Raw genomic sequence first — 20,009 nt, forward strand, 5'->3', positions numbered from 1 at the left:
ACCCTCTGCAGGGCCGGTTCTGTTTGACATCCCTGGTCTATATGATGATATTATATTACTGTAATCTCCCAGCTTGGGACCAATAAAGTAGCTATATCTATCTATATTACATATAGTTGAAGTGAATGTTACAGCCCTGTACTGATACTGTGGAAGTTTAAGACTCTATGGACAAAACAATCAATATAAATATGATATTATTACCTATTATGTATGGTTGTAAGTGAATGTTAGAGCCTGTACAGCTCTGTACTGACACTGTGGAAGTTTAAAACTCTATATGATGATATTATATTATTATATTATATTATATAGTTTAAGTGAATGTTACAGCCCACTGATAGGCTACTGTAGAAGTTTAAGACTCTGCGGACAAAACAATCAATATAAATGTGATGATGATATAATATGATATGATATGTATAGTTTAAGTGAATGTCACAGCCTGTGCAGCTCTGTACTGACACTGTGGGACTTTAAGACTCTATATGATGATATTGTATTACTGTAATTTCCCAGCTTCGGACCAATAAAGTATATCTATCTATCTATCTATCTATCTATCTATCTATCTATCTATCTATCTATCTATCTATCTATCTATCTATAGTTTAAGTGAATATAGTTTAAGTGAATGTTGCAGCCCACTGATACTGTGGAAGTTAAGACTCAAAACAATCAATATTTAAATATGATGATATTATTATATTATGTATAGTTTAAAGTGAATGTTAGAGCCTGTGCAGCTCTGTACTGATACCGTGGGAGTTTAACCCATATTATATTATATTACATATAGTTGAAGTGAATGTTACAGCCCACTGATAGGCTACTGTGGAAGTTTAAGACTCTATGGACAAAACAATCAATATAAATATGATATTACCTATTATGTATGGTTGTAAGTGAATGTTAGAGCCTGTGCAGCTCTGTACTGATACTGTGGGAGTTTAAAAGAAAAGATAATTACTGAGGATAATTAATTAGGCTGCTATTAACACACTGTTTGGCTCCAATGACACAGTTTGAGTTTCTGTCTAACAGGAGTTAAAGTCAAAGGTGTGTGTGTGTGCGTGCATGTGTATAAGTGTGTGTGCTGAAGTCTCTGTAAATATTTCATTAATATAACAGAGTATTTTTAGTTTGGGCTCTGCCCCACATACACACACACACACACACACACACACACACACTAACTTGTGCAGCTTGGTTTAGCAGCAGCAGCAGCAGCAGCAAGAGGAGGCTAACCAACCAACCGGCTAGTAGGTAGTGGTACTAGCCCTTTACCCAGACTTTAACTCACTTTACCCGGGTCTGGCACGGCTCGGCTCGGCTCTGGGAGGCCGGTGCAACCCGTGCTGAGGGTTTAGTGTGTGTGTTAGTGTGTTTTAGTGTGAGTTTGTCCCGGGTTAAGTTAGTTAGTTAGCCTGTAGTGGGTGAGTTAGCCTGTTAGCTGCTGCTGCTGCTGCTGCTGGTTGGTTGGTTACCGGTAAAGTCTGTGAAGTGAAAGCGGCTTAACCTACCTTTCTTTCGGACTGGCATGGTCTGGTCTAGCGGTCTGGCTCGGCTCGGCTCGGCTCGGCTAGTTCCGTGTTAGCCACATAAACACACACATACACACTCTCTCTGTATTATCTCCTTCTCTTCTGCACAGTTTGGTTTTGTTTTGGTTTTGTTGTGCGGTTGTTTCTGTGCCGACCGACCGACCGACCGACCGACCCTCCACACCGCACCGACCGCTCCGCCGGTTGCAGCCCCGCTGACAGCGCTCCAAACCCGGCTACGCGCAGCAGAAATCCCCGCTCTCCTTTTCCCTTCCTCGGTTCCTTGTTTTTCCACACGACGCCACCAAGTTCAGCTCCGACAAACAAACTCCCTGTCAGGGGGGAAAACTGACACGTCCACCGAAAATAACACACGGTCGAGTCTACTGGGGAGGGAGGGAGGGAGGGAAGAGAGGAGAGGAGAGGAGGAAAGGAGGAGGAGGAGGAGGGAGGGGAGGGGGGAGTAGTCCTGGTTCAAACTATAGTAGCTACTGCCAAAAGAAACCGAGCTCCAGTTGAGTCCGCTGCTGCAGAGTGCAGACCGACTCTCCCTGCTGCAGCTGCCCGGCAGAGACGCTCTCTGTCCCGGCGTGCAGCGCGGCGGCGACCGCTGCTGCTGCTGGAAGAGGGGGATGATGAAGATGAAGAGGAGGAGTAAAGTAGTAGCTATGAGTATGAATCTGGCTTGTGCATGTGCGTGTGTGTGCGTGTGCGTGTGCATGTGTGCCAAACTCCGGCTGAATAAAATAAAACAACTCTCCCGTTTCCGTGCAGCAGCGGTGCATGGGCTTCCTGCTGCTCCGGAGCTTTTATGTGTGAATGTGTGTGTGTGTGTTTTTTTTTTTTTTTTTCCACAGCGGGAATTAAAAAAAAAAAAAAAAAAAAGTAAAATAAATAAATAAAAACTTCAAAGTCCAGGCGCACTCTCAATCAATCACTTATTAGGCCTATTATTATCCCGCACTGGGCTGCTGCTGTGTATTCGTGTCAAACTTCTCTGAGAGTAACTCCCTCCTCCTCCTCCTCCTCCCTGTCCCTTCTCCTTCTTATTCTTCCTCCTTCCTCCTCCTCCTCCTCCTCTTCACCTCCACAAATTCCAAACTTTGGTCCAAAATGGCGTCGCACAGAGCTGGAAATGTGAACCATGTGATTTTTCTAAAAGCCTTCCTCCTTCCAACCTGCCGCCCAATCACACAGCTCACCTACAAGACAGGAGGAGGAGGAGGAGGAGGAGCAGGAGGAGGGAGGGAGGGAAAAAAAACTTCAGGATTAAAAGAGAGGGAAGGTGAAAGCCTGAGAAAAGAGGACGAGAGAGGAGGAGGAGGAGTGGAGAGAAAAAAGTTGGAGGGAAAAAGTTCAGGTTGAAGCTGAGCTGTTTGGTCATAGTTCACCTCAGTGACTCAACACGTTCATTTAAATACAAACATAAAGAAATTAATTTATTCAGTGCAAAACATTAACAACAAACACTCAACATGTCTCACTTTTATTAAAAACTTTAGAAAATAATATAATTATTCAGATTTTATGATGCTTAATTAATTTGCGACTCAACATTTTGTTGCCAGGCGACACCTGGTGGTCATCGTGGTTACAACAACCGCGAGCGAACGGGGAAAATGCTGCGAAGACGTTAGTAAGACGCACACATAGTGACGCAAGGCGATCAGAGCGTTGATATTTACGTCATTTGGAGCGTTAGCTAGCCTATACGCTGTGAAGACATCACTTTAAAGGGATAGTTCATCATTTCGGCAAATTGGCCCATTGCCACCATAAAAATAGCTTGCACCGACAATTAGCGGTATAGAACCTACTGCTATGACTATAGGGATTATGGCAACGGGCCAATTTGACGAAAATGTTGAACTATCCCTTTAACGCCAGTCTCCATCTTTTCCCGATTGGTTTTATCGCCTCAACCCGACCAAACCAGGGCCACATATATACCAGCAGTGATGGGAATAATGGCATCTTTAATAAACGGCGTTACTTTTTTCAGTAACAAGTAATCAAAAAGTTACTTTTCCCCCCGTTATAACGCCGTTACCGTTACTGACAATAAAATGCGCCGTTTTTTTTTTTTCAGTCCATCAACTAGTTGGAAAAAAGCTGTTTATCTGTGTGGAGGAGTGAGTTGGTTAGTTCCAGATAAACGGGACGTTAGGGGGGCGGGGCCAAGTAAGTAAGTAAGTAAATTCCTTTATTGTCCCGAAACGGGCAAGTGTTTTTGCAGCAGCTGCTTAAACATTTAAAATACATGACAGACAACAAAACAAAGAGCACAGCACTACAACAATGATGGCAGGTAAAAGTAAAAGCAACAAGCCACTATAAAAAATCAACAAGAAATAGATAAAACAACAAGTAATTTGACATATTTGAGCATTTTATTTGGTAATTAGTTACTTTCATAATGCAGTATTTTAGCTGCTAACTCAGTTACTTTTTGGAGAAAGCAACAAGTAAATATAATGACTATTTTTTAAAGTAATGTGTCGTGGGTGTTGATCATTTCCAGAGGAGCTGGTGGGCGTGGCTCTACATTATGATGTCATTAATATTTAGTTTATTCATTCACGTGATGCTTTTAGGCTTCTTTCTACCTGGTTTTTATTTCTGGTGGGTTCAGTTTCTAACTGTGTCGTGCTCTCGGCTGCAGGACCGGCGATAGAAAACAACAAAGACAGAGGAGAGAGGGGGAGGTCAAAGGTCAGGCAGCAGCGGCGGCGGTGGATCCTCCTGAAGTACAAATCCAGCCTTTGGTCCATACGGACGGAGATGAAACGTCCTCGTCTTCCTTCTCTTTTTGTCTCTCATGTGCCGACGACGCAAACACTGGAAGCTCTGGCCCAGATTAAAGAGAAGAGAGAGGGAGCAGCTCCGGTGAAAGGAGGAGGCCTTTATTTTTAGACGGCCATGTTTAATGAATGACCTTGCCTTGAGTCCCGGGCTCGTCGTGTTAAAGTACAGAGGGAGGGAGGTCTGCTCTGCTCTGCTCTGCTCTCACGCCATCGCAGTCGCTCCCTCTCCTGACGGCTACAACACCAGGATGGAGGCGCCGGCTGCAGATTTAAAGGACAATTGCAGGCAAATTCAACTCGGGGGTGTATTTTCCTATAACATTTTAGGTCTAAAAGAAGGAATCAGAATCAAATTTTCAGTTTAATTGCTCCTGTTTTGCGGTAGTTGTGTCTGTCCCCGCGTCGCCACGGCAGCAATGAATGGGAGTGGATGTAAGTTCTGCTGTTTAGGCTGTTTCCAGCCCTCAAAGCCACAGACAGCGTCAGATGGAGACTCAAACATGCACCCAGAAGTTTATTTACTTCAAGCAAGCCGACATGTTTGTAAAACTAGATCTAATTCAAAGTCTCCTGGAGTCTCGCGCGAGACCCAAGTTGATGCGCTCGGTGTGTTCAGGTGCAGTGGGAAGCTCCCGTTTGTGTCATAAACACAGGAATATCAACTCTTTAATTGCTTCTAGTGTACATTTTTTTCCACAGACAGCGTCAGGTGGCTACTCAAACATGCGCCGAGAAGTTTTTTTTTTACTTGAAGCAAGTCCAGAGTTGATATTCCTGTGTTTATGACACAAACGATAGCTCCCACTGCACCTGAACACACCGCGCATGGCAACTGGGTCTCGCGCTTTGAGACTCTGGGAGACTTCGAATTAGATCGACTTTAACAAACATGTCGGCTTGTTGAAGTAAATAAACTTCTCGTTGCAAATAAAAACTGTGTTTTTCCTGCATTTTGAGGGGCTGGAAAAAATTATATTATAGCGAACAATGGAACTGTGTATTTTTTTTTCAGGTAAAACCTCTTTTAGGCCGTGAAAATAGGCCGTTTCTTTGAGTCTGTTCACAACAATGTAGTATGTTGTAAATCTCTGGGCAGGGCTATTATGGGCTGGCGTTGCTAACGGGAGGAGTGCAGAGAGTCTGCTACTGCAATTAAAGTACTTAGGGGCTATTTGGAGATCATACAACCCCACTTTTAAAAAAAATGCTACTATCCCTTTAACTTTTCACCGTCCTCAGTCACACGCTTCTGTTTTTAATTTTTTTTTATTTCAGTAAGTTTTTGTGTCAGTTGTGTTTCGAGCAGCATTAATACTCTGTGTCTGAGCTGCTGCATGCTGTGTGTGTGTGTGTGTGTGTGTGTGTGTGTGTGTGTGTGTGTGTGTGTCAGGCTGCCAAACTCCAGATTTATGCCAAGATTAATTATGAGCATGTTGTCCAGATCGGGATGAAAACCGACATGACATGTGCAGTAATCACATTACAGCATCAGACCACCTCACACTCTGCAGGTCATGATGCAGATGGACAGATAAACCCAGTCTATTAAAGCTCCTTCAAAATAAAGGTAGTTGTTTGTATTAAAGCTCCTTCAAAATAAAAGGTAGATGATTGTGTTAAAGCTCCTTCAAAATAAAAGGTAGATGTTTGTGTTAAAGCTCCTTCAAAATAAAGGTAGATGTTTGTATTAAAGCTCCTTCAAAATAAAAGGTAGATGTTTGTGTTAAAGCTCCTTCAAAATAAAAGGTAGATGTTTGTGTTAAAGCTCCTTCAAAATAAAAGTTAGATGTTTGTGTTAAAGCTCCTTCAGAATAAAAGGTAGATGTTTGTGTTAAAGCTCCTTCAAAATAAAGGTAGATGTTTGTATTAAAGGATACTTTCCGTTTTTTACAACCTGGACCTTATTTCTAGCATAAAATACAATCATTTTACTCACCCAGAAACTTTGGTGTCATTTGGAGTTGTTTTGACGAAATTAGCCCCAGTGGAGCGGCGCGTATATCCGTATAATGCGAGAACACGGGGCAGCGCAATGCAGCCTCTAAATAACACATTATCCGCCGCAAAACTCGTTAATTTCGCCAATATTTTGTTATGATACACTAGTGTTATTCTCCTCCGAGCCCGTGGTGGCATGTTATCAACATGCTGCGCCTGTAGGTTGACTACTGACCTCCGACCTGGATGATGTCATCTCCGACCACTGCCCGGCTCATTCTGATAATAATCATTCTGCTTCGGCATTCAGGTCCATTTTTAGCTCAACTAGCCGGAGCTTTAGTGAGTCCAGGTTGAGGAGAGGAAGCCTGTGGAAGCTGAACTTCATCCAGCTGCTCATTTTGTTCTGACAAGTCAGAAACACGCAGAAACGAACCATAGCATCAGCCGTAGCAAGTTAGCCGCGCCGGGCAGCGGTCGGAGATGACATCATCCAGGTCAGAGGTTAGTAGTCAACCTACAGGCGCAGCATGTTGATAACATGCCACCACGGGCTCGGAGGGGAATATCACTAGTGTATCATAACAAAATATTGGCGAAATGAACGAGTTTTGCAGCGGATAATGTGTTATTTAGAGGCTGCATTGGGTGCCCCGTGTTCTCGCATTATACGGATACGCGCCGCTCCACTGGGGCTAATTTCGTCAAAACGACTCCAAATGACACCAAAGTTTCTGGGTGAGTAAAATGATCTTATTTTATGCTAGAAATAAGGTCCAGGTTGTAAAAAACGGAAATTATCCTTTAAAGCTCCTTCAAAATAAAGGTAGATGTTTGTATTAAAGCTCCTTCAAAATAAAGGTAGATGTCCATGTGTAGTGTAGGGTTAATAATAAGAGTATAGGGCTGCAACTAACAATTATTTTCATTATCGATTAATCTGTCAATTATGTAAATGATTAATTGATCAGTTGTTTGGTCAATAAAATGTTAAAAATGTTGAAAAATATCAGTGTTTCCCAAACCACCAGACGACGTCGTCCTCAAATGTCTTGTTTTATCCACAAACCAAAGAGAGACTCAGTTTATTGTCATAAAGGAACAAAGAAACCAGAAATATTCACATTTAAGAAGCTGCAATCAGAGAATTTGGACTTTTTTCTTCCAAAAGAAAAAAAAAATCTACTCAAACCGATTATTACATTATCAAAGTAGTTGACGATTAATTTAATAATCGATTATTGTTCTATAGGTTCTATATTAATACTGTGAAAGTATCAAAGCCTCAGTCCACAGAGAAATGCACACAGCCTGGATTCAGAAACTGAGCCTTAAAACCAGCCGTCAGGACTTCCTGTCACTTTGTGATGTCACAACTAAGCCCCGCCCCCTCACCACCTGGACAACACCATCCAACAACTTTGCAGGATTTGGTTCCTCTTGGCATTTTATTGTGAAATCTGCTCTGTTTTTTTGAACAAGGAGGAAGAGAATGTGAATATTTCCTGGTTTTCTGTGACAGTGAACTGAACATTTGAGTTTTTGACAAGTGACACACACACACACACACACACACACACACACTAGAGAGAGTGTGTTGCTCCATCTGAACCACAATGGTACCACAGTGTGTCAGTGTGTGTGTGTGTGTTGTTAAACAAGCGCTCCCTCAGTCAGTCGAGCTGTGAATCAGCGCGTTGCAGCTTCAACGACGACAACAACGGAGCTGTTTGTCACCACCCGTCCAGCAGAGCAGCGTCCGTTTTTCCGATTGTCACCTGAATGCCACAAATCCACGACGTCACGCAGCAGCAGAGATCTGGTCTGAAACAACGGAGTTCAGATTAACAGCTGAGCAGTGAGCGTTGTTCACTGATCGGAGGATTAACACTGTAATGATGGTTATCCTGTCCGCCGTTGATTCATACTATTCTACTTATTTTTGAACTTTTTTATTTTTTTTATGAATGAAGTTTATTATGTCATGCTGCATACATCGAATGCCCAGCCCTTATGGGTTTATAAAACACCAAGAAAACAAACCAGAACCAGAGCACGTCAGCAACACATCAAACCAACACCATTACTGGTAAAGATGTTCAGATATTTTCCACAGAATAACATCAGTCTACCAACTGTTCCACTACTCACAGTGTATTGATTGTTAATTGGAAATGGATTGGAAATAAACAACCATGTCTCTGAGTCTGTTGTCAGTATACATTTTTATTTTTAATGCACACGTTAGATGAGATTACATTAGATTTAATGTATTAATCCCAGACTGGGAGAGTTTACATAGTCACAACAACAAGCTCATAACACACAGCACAAACAGTAGAATATATAATATGTATTATATATATATATTATCAGTCAAGCTGACAGAAAGGTGAAGAGCGCCCTCTGCTGGACCAGAGGATGAACTACTAGTACAATACAATAATACAATGCAATAATGTAATTATTCTGTTTGGTTTTTTCATGAAAATTAAATTGAGTTTGGATTCAAAATGTAAACAGGATAAAAAATAGTATTTTTTAAGCAGAAAACACAAAAGTTATTATTGTGATAATCTATAATGAAAATAATCAAGTGTAAGAACTATCCCATAAGAATTAAAAGGACAACGAGGAGTTTTGGAAACATCATTTCCATCATTTTCATTTTCCATTTCCATCATTTTTTTTATAACCAAATACAAACTCCTTGTTGTCCCTTTAAGATAAGTAAATGATAAGTTACATAAAATGAAAACACAATTAAAATCAAATCAAGCTCTTCAGTTTAACCAAAACAGAGGCTTTAAACCACCAGTTCAGTTTGCTGTTGTTACTGTTTATCTAATACCCAATAGTAGAGGTTCCAATAAAGATTACAAAATAAGATGCTCTTTTGTTTTAACAAATATAAAAACAACAACAAAAGCCACCTGTCCATAATGACACCACAAATTTAAGAACACACTCTCAAGCATAAAAGAAAAATAAAAGCCCCTCAATCATTAATCAATGGGCTGTTAAAACCTAAAGCTCTCAACTGTCTCACTCCTGCTACAAATTACAACAACTGTGAAAAATGAAATAAAAACAAATGTAAAAAAGTGTAAAGTGTACTTTCTCTGAGATTAAACATCTTTAATCATGGAGCTAAAAAAAATAACTGATTAACATGAATAATAAGCTCTGATCATACTAAACTGAAGACATTATGGTTCACAAGGTTTCGGTTTGTATCATAGTTTTGGGTTCGGTGTTCATTGGTTTACACTCCGACAATACCATACATCAAACTCATATAGATACAGAAATTTTGTCTAATAATCCAGTTATATAGTCTTCAAATACTGTGCATCATGTAACATCTTTAACATAAATGTAAAACTGTTGTCTGTATAACAGGTGTAATTACATTTTTGGCTTGAAATCCTTTTTTTTTTTTTTTTTTACAAAAAACAAAAAACAAACAAAAAACCCCCACACAAAATAAAGCTAAATAAAGGTGTGTATATTTTCTTATTTATTTTCTCCTTATATTTCTTTACAAATACCGCTGTCTTTCTTTATTGCTATATTTTTTATTTATGCTCTATATTTCCCCCCCACAATTTTTCACTGTAAATTTCTCCACTGTGGGATGAATGAACGATTAAAAGGATAAATGATAAGTTCACAGAGGATGATCTTTTCTTCACCAGCTTCATTTGCAGTGCTACGAGGACAATGGCAGGTGAAACAACACTGCTGACAGCTGGTGAGGAAAATGCTGTGAACAGAAATGTTCACTTGAAAAGGTTTTGTGACAGTAACCTCAAACTCAAACTTCTAATTTCTGCAGCTGATTTGTGCTTTGTGCTCTTTCACTTGTTCACTTGTCTCTTGAATCGGTGACTATTCATCAAGTCAACAAAATCGTCCCACTGTCCCCGTGTCAATCTTTTGGTCTCCATTTGATTCAAAGCAACAAAAAACTTCTTCATGCTTTTTGTCGTCATGTTCCAAAACATCTCATCAAAGCCTCCATCTTCATCATCATCCTCACTGCTGCTCTCTGCTGCAGACGACTTGTTGTGAGCAAACAAAGCTGAGTTGTTGAACTTGAAGTGAACAGGGAGTCCATCTTCTGTTCTAGGACATGGGACACCTGAAGCCTTGATCGCCTCTAGAACTGGTGGACGTTGGCAGTCTACAAATGTCACCAGAACTCTGATGTGTTCTACCACATCTTTTCCAAGGAATGACAGAAGTGAATCAAACACACTTTTCTGTGTTGGTGTGAGTCGTGGTAAAGCAGCCTGAGCTACGAGACACACAGCATCAACCTCTCTGACATCATGTTCAGAGGAGAAGGCGGATAACCATCCAAGATGAAACATCCTGTCTCTCTGTCTCTCATCTATATACCAAAATCCTGGTGTGTCAACAATGGTCAGAGAGTAGTGGATGTTAAAACCCTCCTGATGGTTGACTTTGTACACAGTGACTTTAGAGGTCTGACTTTCACCTTCAGATCTCAACTGATCCTCATCAGTTAATGTGAATCTGACTTGGTCCTTCCACTCTACACCAACAATGTAGTTGATCATTGCATTGATCAGAGTGGACTTTCCTGACCCAGTGGGTCCAAGAAGAATCACAGTGCGATTTCTCCTGGAGCTTTCTGTGCCAAAGTTATACCACCGGCATTCAGCAAATCTATATTCATCTACTTCTTCTGTCAGAGGCAGTTTGTAAACTGAGGGGGATTCAGAATTTATCCTTTTACTTTTACGTTTGAGGTCTTCTATGAGAGGTTTGGGTTTTGTTGTGCAGACATGAACAGTGATGCTTTCCTTGCTTCTGCCAGCTGCTCCACAATCAGCTCTGACCCTGACTGCATATTTAGTCCCTGACTGAAGTCCTGAAATGATCGCCTCTTCAGCCCTGGACTCCCGTTGTTTCCATTGGAGATCTTCTTCTTGCCCCTCGCTGTGTGTTTGGGCGTACTCCACCATGTAGCTCAACACCTGCACATCTTGTCCAAGCTCAGCAGGTTTCTGCCAGATGACTGATATCTCTCTGGAGTTTGATTCAACTTGGGGTTTTCCTGGAGGGCTGCAAGGCAAAGTTTTAGTGGAACCAGTGACTTGAAGGACTGGTCCAACACCTACTGAGGTCACTGCTCTGCATCTGAACACATACTCTGTGTCAGGACTCAGACCACTCACTGTGACTTCTCCAGCCTTTGCTGCTGTCTGCTGCTTCCACCCATCCTCTCCACTGACACGGTACTCTACAGAGTAGGAGCTGATGAACTCTGCTCCAAACCTGGGTGGAGAAACCTTCAGAGTCACACTGTTGTGGTTTCTGTCACTCACTGTCACAGTTTCAGGCTTTGAAGGAGGTTCAAAGTTCTCAGTGACAGAGAAGCCGTCTTTATAAAGGTAGATGCTTGAACCTTTCTCTGTCTCATTTGTCAAACCGACTGTCAGGAACTTTATGTTCTCCTTCTCCTTGTTGGCCTCTGCAAAGTCAATGAAGAGCTTTGCTTCACGTCTCATTTCATTTACTACTTCTTTTGAGGCAAACCACTGTTCCTTCTCCACATCATGAGTTTGTGGATGTTGAGCATCGTCTGCTTTGGTTTTTCCTCTTAAGTAGGTTGATAAAGCTGAGAGGAACGGTTCATGACTTCCCAGTGAGGTGAAGACAAAACACACAGCATGCTCCACACTGAGGATTTCTTTGTGCAGATGACTTTGAGACTGGACGACCTTTGTTTTCTTCATCTTGTTGGTAAAAGACATTAAGGTGTAGATTTCTCTCTCTTTCCAGTCCATCCACTCATTCAGGCTTTTGCTGTTGAAAGGAGAAGAGTGTATCTTCTTCAGGATCTCTATGAGCACGACCTCCTCTTCACCTCCTCCTCTGATTGAAGGAAGTGTCTTTGCCAAGTTTTGTTGAAATCCCAGCTTGAACTCTGAGCACATTTGTTTGAAACTTTTAAGGTTTTGACCAATCTGTGGGAACTGTTGTACAGTTGTTTCTCTCACTGCATCGTTGCACCTCATTTCCAGCTCATTGAAGTCCTCTAGGACGCTCTGAGCGTCCTGAACTAATCCTATACTGATCTGACGGACAAGTTTAGCAGCAGAAGAGTCTATAACTGTCAGTGGCAACAGCCAGACCTTCACTGGTACAGCATTTTCTTTATTGGGTCCCAGCAATTTTGGGAGACTTTGATAGACTTGTACTGCATCCTGGAAAGAAACTGGATTTTCTTTAAGAGAAAAGTCTCCGTAGAATCTGCAGGAGAATTTCTCTACATTTTCTCTTTCCTTGTCGTCCATCTTCAGTGAACCTTCACCCTCGATAGAAATTAATGGGATCTTCTTGATCATCACTTTCAAGTTTCCCTGAATGTCTTGGTGGTTTTCTTTTTCTGACACCTCACGATCAAAGACAAAAAAAGCTTGTGCCCCATAAAGAATCCCTGTGACTACATGTGTAGCTATTCCTTTATCAAAAACATATGGATGCTTCACATTGCCTCTTCCCAGATGATCCATCGACAGCTCCTGGAACTTTGTTGTTGTCTCATACTTCATCGTTACTCTGGCTTTGTTTTTTGATGTCTTATTATCATTCAGGTATTTGGCAGATCCACCAACCTCAACCAGTCCACCCATGAAACTTGCTTTCAGAGAAGCTTCAACATTAAGAGATGAAGATTTATCCTCTATTGATTCAGATGCCACTATCTCAAAGTCACTGGAAGGTTTTGGTACTACTCTTGCATTTTTATCCAGGACATCACGGTCCCACAGTGTCATTCCTGTAAGAAAAGAAAAGAAAAAGTTTTTTTATTGTCTTCTATGGCAACATTTTAATTTTTTTTTCTTGAATTTTCTTTCAGGATTGATTTTTAGGTTCTTTTATTAGTTTTTAAGTGTCTTAATGGTCTTCTTATTTATCTGATTTGCTTTCACATTTCCAACCCTCGCGGACCATGAGGTCCTCCGGCTCCAGCCTTTTAGTCATCCCAAGTGTCCGGACAAAACCCCATGGTGAGGCCTCCTTTTATTACGGCACACACAGTCCTGGCGGCATGGGCGGGCCCGCCTTGGACTGATGCTGTTCATTTTAATTAATGTTTTTTTTTCTACATAGCAGCCAAATGGCCAAAACAATTACAGCTTGAGGGACATGAGTTGGTTTCAGGAGAGTTTAACAGCCATGTATTGTGATATTTATTTCATTACCCAATTATCTGTGTATCTGTAGTGTTTACTGGCAGTCTAACCATCTCTCTAATGTTGCCAGTTAAGAAATTAACTCAGAGAGTTTGGGTCAGTTCTAATTGAAGCTGCACAAAGAAGCAACATAGTTTAGTTGCAGAAATGAGATGGAGGGTTATTAGAGAACATAGAATATGAGTTGTTTCCCCAAAATAATTAATTCTGAAATAATGAGGCACACACACGTGCAGGCGCACGCACACAAAGTAGCCATGAACGTACCGTATGCAACCGGAGACTCCAAAACGGTCTCATGTCTCTCTCTCTCACCATGAAACACATTCTTCTTTTGTGTGTCTGCATGTGTGGAGGGAGGGAGGGGGGTTGACAGAGGTGAAAAGAGGGAGCTGAAGGTGCATCGTCTTGAAATGTCTGACCAAGTTGCGGAATTTACTTTCACTTTCGTCAGTTTACTACGACGTGTAAGAGTGGCGATTGGCTGCTCCCTCTACCTGACTGGTGGAGAGTCGTCGGTCGGTCGGATTTCTGCGGTTACAGGCAGTAGGTGGAGCCAGAGGAGTTGGATTTTGTCCTAAATTACTCATTTAATGTCTGACCATCAGAATAGTTCCAACAAATATGACTGAATTGTTACCAAATGAAGCTTTAAATGTTGACCCTCTGCACAGGTGACTCAGTCTCTCACTGTGTGACTCTTTACAATAAGGGATAGAGTCCATTTTCCTCCTGACAGATTATCAGGTGAAGTCTCACAACAGAAAATCAGCTGTTAGCTGCTTTTCCCAATTTTGTTGTTTTCTTTTGATGCATTTTAACACCTTCAGCACATTAAGCACTAGTTCCAGAAGGAAACAGGCAATTTATTGATATCTGACTTAAAGGTAGGGCCGTAGAGTTTTGTTCGTTGCAGTTTGTAAACAAAACATTACTCAGTAACTCCTCTCGGGCTAAGCTGTGTAGCCTCCTGCTCCAGACAGCAGCAGTTGTCAGGACCACAAAGGAAAGGAAATGCAGTCCGAAAGAAGCGCTGGAGCCGTGGGCCGATAGCCGACCTTTCGCCAACACCGGGAGCCTCTGGTGTTATGTTGTTATGCCGTTGTGGTGAACTGGGAAGCTGGTCTTGGCGGCGGATGCTAACCGCTAGCGCTAGCCTAAGTTAGCATCGAGCTAGCTCACTACAAAGGCCTCTGTTGCTCACCCTGAAGTTTCTCCGATTTTTCCCTGTTAAAAGGGTTTTCCATGGAGTTTTTCCTCAGTGGATGTGAGGGTCTAAGGACAGAGGATGTTGTTGTGATGCCATGTAAAAGCCCTTTGAGACAAACTGTTTGTAAAAACGGGCTATACAAATAAAATTGCCTTGCCTTGCCTAATACTTGTTAAGAGTGTCGGTGACGGTCGGGAATCGGTCCGCGGCTCCAGCGCTTTACTCAGACTGTATTTCTTTTTCTTTGTTGTCCTGACTGCTGCTGCTGAGAGAGAGAGACTCATTAGCATCAGAGCAGCCCTGAGCCTCCTATGCTCTCTCGCGACTCAATTGCTCTCCACCCATACGCGTCCGGGTGCATAACAAAACCTTAACAAAACAGAGCAAAAGACCAAAAATAAATAATAGGGGGGGGGGGGGGGGGGGGGGGCGGTTGCAGACACAGCAGCAGTAAGCGATCCGGTGGTTTTGTCTAACTTCCTGTCAGCAGATGGAGTTAGCAGTCCCCGCCCTCGTCCCTACGTCACCACATTCACACACATCCCTTGGCTGCACACACAGAGAGGACTGCCCCTTTATGCCGTTCTCTCTCCTCATTGGATAAAGGTTGTAGGATACAAGGAAAGTTTTCTCCTGGGCTCAGAGCAGAGCAGAGTGACTGACAGACCCGTGTTTCAGACCAAACACTCTATAGAAGTGATTGCTGTCGGAAGATATAACTATTTAAGACTTAGATTAACACAAACATTCTGCTTACTTCTGCTTTAAGACGGATTTCATTTGTACAAGTCTAATGTTTAGGCTATATCTGGGCACAAAACTCCAGACCCAACCTTAAATCATTACTAAATTGTGTTGTGTTTAAGTGTTGCTCTGTTCAGTTTTTAAATAATAATCTGATTTTTTCTTTACTACACCTTCACATCACACACATCAGGTGAAACCCACTGAGACCCAAATCTCTTTTACAGATGTGACCTGGCAACAGTCCTTGCTGCAGTCCTGTAGCCCCGGTTCGAATCCTGCATCAGGCAGCCCTTTGCTGGATGCCATTCCCCCTCTCTGCCTCCCCATTTCCTGTCTCTCTCAACTATACTATCAATTAAGGCAAAAAAAACAAAAAACAAAAAATTCTTAAAGCAGAAGTAAGTGGTCCGGTCGTTTTCGCTAATGCTGCGTTCCAGGCAGGCTTTTGAAATCGTAAATTACAGCTTCAAGTCACAACTTACGACTTTGTAGCGTTTCAGGCAACCCACTCGTGTTTTTCCGACCTGTTTTACCGGTGAAAGTCACTATAACGGCCACTCGTAACTTCCGACCGGTGAACTCGTACCAGATCGAACTGGTACCACTTCACGGTCGGAAAAATACGAGTTTCCTTGAACGCACCATAACAGTCCTCGTCCCTACGTCGCCACATTCACGGCGTCCCTTGGCTGCACACACAGCCCTGCATGCCGTTCTCTCTCCTCATTGGATAAAAACTGTAGGATACGATAAATGTTTTCTCCTGGGCTCAGAGCAGAGTGACTGACAGACCCGTGTTTCAGACCAAACACTCTATAGAAGTGATTGCTGTCGGAAGATATAACTATTTAAGACTTAGATTAACACAAATATATCACTTACTTCTGCTTTAATAAAGAAAAAGATGTGACCTGACCAAGAAAGCAGCAGCACACATAAAGAAACTAGTGCTGTCAAGAGAAAAAAATTGTGAGATTAATTAATTATGATCTATAATTAATTGATCTAATTAATCTCTTCTTTTTAATCTCTCCTAAAAATTGCTGAGAAAAGCCCTCAACTTGTTGTATTTTCATTTAAATTCATTACATTATTGTGGCAGATCAAAAGATTGATATACTGTATAACAAAAAAAGTGGCTTGATAAAGTAATTTATTGTTTGACTGGAACAGATGCAGTCCTAGCCATTTACATTCCACTGTATTTGAGACTAGTCCCACGTGCTTCCTCCAACCTTTAGTTTCGACCACCAGGGGGGGAATATTGTTGTGTTCTCCAAATAATTAGAAAATAAAAATAAATAAAACATCAGGTCCATATAAAGTGCTAAACAGTAAGAACACTTATTGTGTTTTTTTTTCAACTCCTACAATTAATCCCTCGTCGTCCATGGTGCCGAATCTCTGAGACCCTAACATGACGTAGGCTAATGTTGATGTGAGGTTGTGATTATCTATATCAACTGCGTATTGTGTTTTATTTTGAAAGGGGGCGGAAGTGTATTACGTTGATTCTGTCAGATTTCCTGTCTGGTGCAATCTGCTCTGTTGAGCTTGAGGCGATTTAGCAGCGGCTTCGTCAAAAATAGTTCTGCTACGGACCAGAGGTGTATAAAGTACTTGAAAAAAATAACTAAGTAAAAGTAGAAATACCATAACTGAAAACGACTTTGGTAAAAGTAAAAGTCACCCATGAGAAAATTACTTGAGTAAAAGTCTTAAAGTAGCTCACATTAAATGTACTAAAAGTATCAAAAGTATCTTGTGAAAAAATATACTCAAGTATCAAAAGTACAAGTACAAAGTATTAAGCATAAAAAGAAGCAAAACAACCACTTGTTTTACTTGTGTGTTTTATTTCACTTTCAGGTGAATAGATGTGGAATGATAAAACCAAAAAACACCTGAGCAAACATGTAGAGTGAGTGAATCAAGTGTCTTGTGACTGACTGAGAACAGAACTATAAAGCAAGCGTCGGTCTGTGTGTAACCGTATATGACCATTAGTGGCCCGAGCGTTTAAAGGGCCCATATTATGCAAAATCCACTTTCTACAGGTTTTGTAGTGGTCCTATGTGTTCCCGTGGCCTTTCTATGACACCTGGAGGTGAAAAAAGTCTGTTCACTCCCTTCATTGATTTCTACACTTTTTTGAGATCGTGTCTCCAAACAGGCGAATTGGAAGTGCTGTGCAGCTTGATGTCAGGATGCGCTGAACTCAGGTGACTCCACCTCCCGGTACTTCCTTATCCTCCCCCTGGGCCAGTCTGGAAAAACGTGAGCTCCGCCCGCTGACACTTTTCCGGAACAGCGCCCCCCCCCCCCCCCCCCCCCCCTTCCACACACACGCTCTCTCTCTCTCTCTCTCTCTCTCTCTCTCTCTCTCTCTCTCTCTCTCTTCCCCCGTCCGTCATTTGACATGAAGCGGTCGACCTACGGGAGGAGCGGTCCGTACCGCGGCCGCCAGATGATCCTTTTGAATCACTGACTGAAAAACAGCCGCCTGTCATTAAAAATGAAATCGCGGATCAGAGAATATCGGAATGATACCGCTTCTCATCAGCGCAGCGGTCCTCATCACGGAATGAGAGACATCTGAACGAGGAAGTCTCCTCTCTCGGCGCAAAACCACGTCAATATTCTCATCAGTCCATACAACAGTGCAGTTTGTGCTGCGCTCCTCAGTTTCACTTGTTTTTTTTTTATTTGACAGTTTCACACAGAACTTTCTGGTGGTAGTAGGAGTCTCTCCACGTTTCTCCTTCTGCCACAGTAAAAAAAAAAATAAAAATAAAGAAGGAACATTTAGCCTACATTTTTTCAGACAAGATGCCAGTCTCAGAATTTTTTTTCTTTTTTTTTTTCTCGGAAATCAATGCCCGACCCCTGTCCCAATGTCAACACTGGCACATGTACCTGTGAAAACCACACCCTCTCCCCGTGACAGGTGTGGAGTGGACGTGGTTTACACATCTTATTTGCATTTCAAGGTGCAGACACAGAAATGGCTCGTTCTCAGGAGAGCTCTGGAGAGACACTTTTAGATTACTGAGATGTAGAGCTGCAGATTGATTTGGGGACAATACAATAGGAATACTATATGATTGGACAACTTAGAACCATGTGAAATAGTTGAAAAACAGCATAATATGGGACCTTTAATATACTCAATCACCTTGCAGCCCAGGCGTTTCTAAGAACCAGGCGGGTGTTTGCAACAGGCACGCATGCAGTGGTGCGCGGTAAAAACGAAACTTATCAATCGGCGCATGAGAGTGATTGATCCTGTTACGCATAGAGGATCTTTGGAGCCGTCTGCGGCCACAGCTCTCCACAGCAGCAGCAGCAGCAGCAGCAGCGTAGTGACAGAGACTGTGTGAATGCTTCACTATGGCAGATTCAAATACTAGCCTAGTAATCACCCTGGCATTTAATTGAACAGGCTTTTACTGGAGGAAATGCCCTCATTGATTAGTGTGGTGGCGATCAACTGCAGTGACCGTTCCGCAGCGCTGACGGGTTAGAGATTAAAAATTAGATTAACGCGATTTAAAAAACACAAGGTGCTAAACATGACTGTCATTAATTAATTAATTGCAATTAACGCAACAATTTGACACCCCTATAAAAAACATTAACAAATTTAACATTACCACATTTTAATACTATGTGCAAATAATTTACACGATAAAATGTAGAAATTTCAACATTAGGCTATGTAGATTTAAGAAAAAGGGCAGATTTTTGATTTTGAATAACGACTTAAAACACAGACACTGTCCGATGGTTCTGTCAATATAGAACAAAAAGCCTTGTACAGAATAAGATCAGACAGCTTCAGGTCATTTTGTAACAAGTTTCAATCACTTGGGTCAGCAGAACTAAATGCTGTTTTACCCTAAACTAGTCATGAAAGTCTTTTACAATAACAAGTGAAAGGCTTTCATGACTGGACCATTGGTTAGTTTTTCGTTCACATGTTAATTCTTACCAGGTACCAGTGAGTCTTCACGGCAGTCGTACAACATCCCGAGGCTGAAAGGCCGCCCAAGAGCTGCCACCTCCATCGTCCTTCCAGATTCACGCTCCATTGTCCTGTCTTTAGAAGAGACAGTTTAATAGATAATTTAAGCTGACAGAATGAAGCTCAAGTTGTAGCCGACAGCTGATCAGCTGAATCCAGAGCTACATTGTTCGTTCTTCTCAGCCCAAAGCTCAAATTATGCTGACGGTCATGTAACCTACCAATGCCAGTGCTTCCAGTCCAACAGTTTGTGGTCCTGACCTCTGTCCTATAACCACTGTGTGGTTACTGCCTTTTTTATCGTCTCTAAGGGACAAAGTCCACCTGACTGACTGAAGGAGTGGCAGACGGGCTGGCAGTTTGATAACTTTTACTTTATATGAGACATTTTGATGAAGTTAATCTAAGTATAAACTAAAAAAGGAAGCCCTTTTAGCCCAAAGCCCCCATAATCTGGAGCACCACCCTGTCTTAAAAGTACCAGACCTTTTGGTGTTGAACAACGTTTGG

The 20,009-nt window shown here is 41.9% G+C and overlaps 3 protein-coding genes across 7 annotated transcripts in view; all 3 read right to left on the bottom strand.

The window, feature by feature from the left end:
- Positions 1-2,611, bottom strand: part of dlg1b (discs large MAGUK scaffold protein 1b) — a 118,277-nt gene extending 115,666 nt beyond the window's left edge. For all 5 annotated transcript variants that reach the window (XM_083991594.1, XM_083991592.1, XM_083991593.1 and 2 more), the window contains exon 1: positions 1,524-2,611. In XM_083991594.1, coding sequence (XP_083847720.1) covers positions 1,524-1,542 — 19 coding nt within the window. In that variant the 5' untranslated portion in view covers positions 1,543-2,611. The remainder of the gene's footprint in view (positions 1-1,523) is intronic.
- LOC311000765 (transcriptional regulator Myc-1-like) overlaps positions 1-20,009 on the bottom strand; it is a 294,713-nt gene that overhangs the window by 12,794 nt on the left and 261,910 nt on the right. The window lies entirely within an intron of this gene.
- On the bottom strand, positions 2,033-19,569 carry LOC311000055 (verrucotoxin subunit beta-like; the record flags this gene model as incomplete). Its single annotated transcript, XM_083990690.1, has 3 exons — positions 19,467-19,569; positions 11,058-13,100; positions 2,033-2,163 (listed from the first exon to the last, which is right to left on the bottom strand). The coding sequence occupies exons 1-3, from the start codon at positions 19,564-19,566 to the stop codon at positions 2,033-2,035; spliced, it is 2,274 nt and encodes a 757-aa protein (XP_083846816.1). The 5' UTR covers positions 19,567-19,569.

Source organism: Trachurus trachurus (assembly GCF_905171665.1).
Source record: "Trachurus trachurus genome assembly, chromosome: 17".
NCBI lineage: Eukaryota > Metazoa > Chordata > Actinopteri > Carangiformes > Carangidae > Trachurus > Trachurus trachurus.